This window comes from Oncorhynchus gorbuscha, linkage group LG01, assembly GCF_021184085.1.
Source record: "Oncorhynchus gorbuscha isolate QuinsamMale2020 ecotype Even-year linkage group LG01, OgorEven_v1.0, whole genome shotgun sequence".
Lineage (NCBI taxonomy): Eukaryota > Metazoa > Chordata > Actinopteri > Salmoniformes > Salmonidae > Oncorhynchus > Oncorhynchus gorbuscha.
Genome location: NC_060173.1, coordinates 3,980,910 through 3,986,909, shown reverse-complemented (window position 1 = coordinate 3,986,909; position 6,000 = coordinate 3,980,910). Strand labels below are relative to the sequence as shown.

General features: G+C 42.5%; 1 protein-coding gene across 1 annotated transcript in view; it reads left to right on the top strand.

Annotated features, from left to right (window-relative positions):
- LOC124031926 (mitochondrial glutamate carrier 1-like) overlaps positions 1 to 6,000 on the top strand; it is a 99,691-nt gene that overhangs the window by 31,758 nt on the left and 61,933 nt on the right. Inside the window, exon 2 of the mRNA XM_046343743.1 lies at positions 4,088 to 4,395. Coding sequence (XP_046199699.1) covers positions 4,376 to 4,395 — 20 coding nt within the window. The 5' untranslated portion in view covers positions 4,088 to 4,375. The remainder of the gene's footprint in view (positions 1 to 4,087; positions 4,396 to 6,000) is intronic.

The window sequence follows — 6,000 nt, the reverse complement described above, 5'->3', positions numbered from 1 at the left end:
AACACCAGGAGAGAGAGGACAGAGGCCATGTAAACAGATATATTCTGCTATAGGACAACACCAGGAGAGAGAGGACAGAGGCCATGTAAACAGATATATTCTGCTATAGGACAACACCAGGAGAGAGAGGACAGAGGCCATGTAAACAGATATATTCTGCTATAGGACAACACCAGGAGAGAGAGGACAGAGGCCATGTAAACAGATATATTCTGCTATAGGACAACACCAGGAGAGAGAGGACAGAGGCCATGCAAACAGATATATTCTACTATAGGACAACACCAGGAGAGAGAGGACAGAGGCCATGCAAACAGATATATTCTACTATAGGACAACACCAGGAGAGAGAGGACAGAGGCCATGTAAACAGATATATTCTGCTATAGGACAACACCAGGAGAGAGAGGACAGAGGCCATGCAAACAGATATATTCTACTATAGGACAACACCAGGAGAGAGAGGACAGAGGCCATGTAAACAGATATATTCTGCTATAGGGCAACACCAGGAGAGAGAGGACAGAGGCCATGTAAACAGATATATTCTACTATAGGACAACACCAGGAGAGAGAGGACAGAGGCCATGTAAACAGATATATTCTACTATAGGACAACACCAGGAGAGAGAGGACAGAGGCCATACAAACAGATATATTCTACTTTAGGACAACACCAGGAGAGAGAGGACAGAGGCCATGTAAACAGATATATTCTGCTATAGGGCAACACCAGGAGAGAGAGGACAGAGGCCATGTAAACAGATATATTCTACTATAGGACAACACCAGGAGAGAGAGGACAGAGGCCATGTAAACAGATATATTCTGCTATAGGACAACACCAGGCAACGTACATGTAAACAGATATATTCTGCTATAGGACAACACCAGGAGAGAGAGGACAGAGGCCATGCAAACAGATATATTCTACTATAGGGCAACACCAGGAGAGAGAGGACAGAGGCCATGTAAACAGATATATTCTACTATAGGACAACACCAGGAGAGAGAGGACAGAGGCCATGTAAACAGATATATTCTGCTATAGGACAACACCAGGAGAGAGAGGACAGAGGCCATGTAAACAGATATATTCTGCTATAGGGCAACACCAGGAGAGAGAGGACAGAGGCCATGTAAACAGATATATTCTACTATAGGACAACACCAGGAGAGAGAGGACAGAGGCCATGTAAACAGATATATTCTGCTATAGGACAACACCAGGCAACGTACATGCAAACAGATATATTCTACTATAGGACAACACCAGGAGAGAGAGGCCAGAGGCCATGTAAACAGATATATTCTGCTATAGGACAACACCAGGAGAGAGAGGACAGAGGCCATGCAAACAGATATATTCTGCTATAGGGAAAACACCAGGAGAGAGAGGACAGAGGCCATGTAAACAGATATATTCTGCTATAGGACAACACCAGGAGAGAGAGGACAGAGGCCATGTAAACAGATATATTCTGCTATAGGGCAACACCAGGAGAGAGAGGACAGAGGCCATGTAAACAGATATATTCTACTATAGGACAACACCAGGAGAGAGAGGACAGAGGCCATGTAAACAGATATATTCTGCTATAGGACAACACCAGGAGAGAGAGGACAGAGGCCATGTAAACAGATATATTCTGCTATAGGACAACACCAGGAGAGAGAGGACAGAGGCCATGCAAACAGATATATTCTACTATAGGACAACACCAGGAGAGAGAGGACAGAGGCCATGCAAACAGATATATTCTACTATAGGACAACACCAGGAGAGAGAGGACAGAGGCCATGTAAACAGATATATTCTGCTATAGGACAACACCAGGAGAGAGAGGACAGAGGCCATGCAAACAGATATATTCTACTATAGGACAACACCAGGAGAGAGAGGACAGAGGCCATGTAAACAGATATATTCTGCTATAGGGCAACACCAGGAGAGAGAGGACAGAGGCCATGTAAACAGATATATTCTACTATAGGACAACACCAGGAGAGAGAGGACAGAGGCCATGTAAACAGATATATTATACTATAGGACAACACCAGGAGAGAGAGGACAGAGGCCATGCAAACAGATATATTCTACTTTAGGACAACACCAGGAGAGAGAAGACAGAGGCCATGTAAACAGATATATTCTGCTATAGGGCAACACCAGGAGAGAGAGGACAGAGGCCATGTAAACAGATATATTCTACTATAGGACAACACCAGGAGAGAGAGGACAGAGGCCATGTAAACAGATATATTCTGCTATAGGACAACACCAAGCAACGTACATGTAACAGATATATTCTGCTATAGGACAACACCAGGAGAGAGAGGACAGAGGCCATGCAAACAGATATATTCTACTATAGGACAACACCAGGAGAGAGAGGACAGAGGCCATGTAAACAGATATATTCTGCTATAGGGCAACACCAGGAGAGAGAGGACAGAGGCCATGTAAACAGATATATTCTGCTATAGGACAACACCAGGAGAGAGAGGACAGAGGCCATGTAAACAGATATATTCTGCTATAGGGCAACACCAGGAGAGAGAGGACAGAGGCCATGTAAACAGATATATTCTACTATAGGACAACACCAGGAGAGAGAGGACAGAGGCCATGTAAACAGATATATTCTGCTATAGGACAACACCAGGCAACGTACATGCAAACAGATATATTCTACTATAGGACAACACCAGGAGAGAGAGGACAGAGGCCATGTAAACAGATATATTCTGCTATAGGACAACACCAGGCAATGTACATGTAAACAGATATATTCTGCTATAGGACAACACCAGGCAACGTACATGTAAACAGATATATTCTACTATAGGACAACACCAGACAACGTACATGTAAACAGATATATTCTAATATAGGACAACACCAGACAACGTACATGTAAACAGATATATTCTGCTATAGGACAACACCAGGAGAGAGAGGACAGAGGCCATGTAAACAGATATATTCTGCTATAGGACAACACCAGGAGAGAGAGGACAGAGGCCATGTAAACAGATATATTCTACTATAGGACAACACCAGTGTAATGTCAGTACAGTATTGTACTGTCTGGGGCGGCAGCGTAGCCTAGTGGTTAGAGTGTAGAGGCGGCAGTGTAGCCTTGTGGTTAGAGTGTAGAGGCGGCAGCGTAGCCTAGTGGTTAGAGTGTTGCACTATTAACCGTAAGGTTGTGAGTTCAAACCTCTGAGCTGACAAGGTACAAATCTGTCGTTCTGCCCCTGAACAGACAGTTAACCCACTGTTCCCAGACCGTCATTGAAAATAAGAATATGTTCTTAACTGACTTGCCTGGTTAAATAAAGGTAAAATTAAAATTAAAAATATTCTGATGGCCACACATCATTAAAATCTCTCATTACGGATCGGATCCCTTTTGTTTCTTTCCATTTCCTCCTAAAATGACATACCCAAATCTAACTTCCTGTAGCTCAGGCCCTGAAGCAAGGATATGCATATTCTTGGTACCATTTGAAAGGAAACACTTTGAAGTTTGTGGAAATGTGAAATGAATGTAGGAGAATATAACACATTAGATCTGGTAAAAGATAATACAAACAAAAAAAGATGTGTGTTCTATGATTTTATATGTTCCATCATCTTTGAAATGCTAGAGAAAGGCCATAATATCATATTGGAGTTTAGGCGCAATTTAGATTGTGGCCACTAGGTGGCATTAGTGTGCGAGCAAAGTTTCTTATTGATCCAGTGAAGCATTGCAATATATAAGCCTTTGGTGTGAGGATACTGCTAACTGAATGAGTATAGCAGCCCACGATAAGGACACTTTGACGATGTAGGACAAGTCTTAAGAAACAATGTTGTATGGTGACTGTGTGTGTGTGTGTGTGTGTGTGTGTGTGTGTGTGTGTGTGTGTGTGTGTGTGTGTGTGTGTGTGTGTGTGTGTGTGTGTGTGTGTGTGTGTGTGTGTGCTATAACTCCCTCTTCATCCTCATCAAGCCCCCAGTTGTTTTTCAGGGCAACAACTCCTTTGTCCCGAGCGTTGATGTTGTTAGCTAACAGCTTCTATCTTTCACCTGTTTCAGATATCCCTCCCTATCGAACCTCAACTTCTACTGACCAGCCGGCCCTTCAGAGACCAGATATCCCTCCCTATCGAACCTCAACTTCTTGCGCTTCAGAGGCCAGCTGACTGATCAATAATAATAATAATAATAACATTTGGAGTCATAGTTTTAAAGACACAGAAACTAAGGAAGAGCTAACCAAGCAAACAGACTGCATTATAGACTAACAACAGCAGCAGATGGACTGACTGGCACAGCAAACAGACACATATCAACTCTCTGACGACCAGCCGGCGCCTCACAGAAATGGCTGACAAGCAGATCAGGTGAGCTAATGGCTACAAAGACTACACTGTGAAATAGAACCCTATTCCCTATATAGTACACTACTTTAGACCAGAGCCCTATAGAACCCTATTCCCTATATAGTACACTACTTTAGACCAGGGCCCTATAGAACCCTATTCCCTATATAGTACACTACTTTAGACCAGGGCCCTATAGAACCCTATTCCCTATATAATACACTACATTTACATTTACATTTAAGTCATTTAGCAGACGCTCTTATCCAGAGCGACTTACAAATTGGTGCATTCAACTTATGACATCCAGTGGGACAGTCACTACTTTAGACCAGAGTCCCTATAGAACCCTATTCCCTATATAGTACACTACTTTAGATCAGGGCCCTATAGAACCCTATTCCCTATATAATACACTACTTTAGACCAGAGCCCTATAGAACCCTATTCCCTATATAGTACACTACTTTAGACCAGGGCCCTATAGAACCCTATTCCCTATATAGTGCACTACTTTAGATCAGGGCCCTATAGAACCCTATTCCCTATATAATACACTACTTTAGACCAGAGCCCTATAGAACCCTATTCCCTATATAGTACACTACTTTAGACCAGGGCCCTATAGAACCCTATTCCCTATATAGTGCACTACTTTAGACCAGAGCCCTATAGAACCCTATTCCCTATGTAGTACACTACTTTAGACCAGGGCCCTATAGAACCCTATTCCCTATGTAGTGCACTACTTTAGACCAGAGCCCTATAGAACCCTATTCCCTATGTAGTACACTACTTTAGACCAGAGCCCTATGGAACCCTATTCCCTATGTAGTGCACTACTTTAGACCAGAGCCCTATAGAACCCAATTCCCTATATAGTGCACTACTTTAGACCAGGGCCCTATAGAACCCTATTCCCTATATAGTGCACTACTTTAGACCAGAGCCCTATAGAACCCTATTCCCTATGTAGTACACTACTTTAGACCAGGGCCCTATAGAACCCTATTCCCTATGTAGTGCACTACTTTAGACCAGAGCCCTCATTGGGCACTATACTATGTAGGGAATAGAGTGCCATCCAGCCTAAACTGTGTCTGTTTCAGTTTAGAAAACAGAAGTTAAAGTTGTTGAGTACTGCATTATATTCATGTTCATCTTTCTTCAACAAACAACGCCTTGCCCCGCCCACCTTAGGATCTGTCTTTTCGGCCATCTATTTCCTGTGTTTAAGAGGTGTTTTTCAGCCGTCTATTTCCTGTGTTTGAGAGGCGTTTTTCAGCCGTCTATTTCCTGTGTTTAAGAGGTGTTTTTCAGCCGTCTATTTCCTGTGTTTGAGAGGCGTTTTTCAGCCATCTATTTCCTGTGTTTAAGAGGTATTTTTCAGCCATCTATTTCCTGTGTTTAAGAGGTGTTTTTCAGTATTTCCTGTGTTTAAGAGGTGTTTTTCAGTATTTCCTGTGTTTAAGAGGTGTTTTCAGTATTTCCTGTGTTTAAGATGTGTTTTTCAGCCATCTATTTCCTGTGTTTAAGAGGTGTTTTTCAGTTTTTCCTGTGTTTAAAAGGTGTTTTTCAGTATTTCCTGTGTTTAAGAGGTGTTTTTCAGTATTTCCTGTGTTTAAG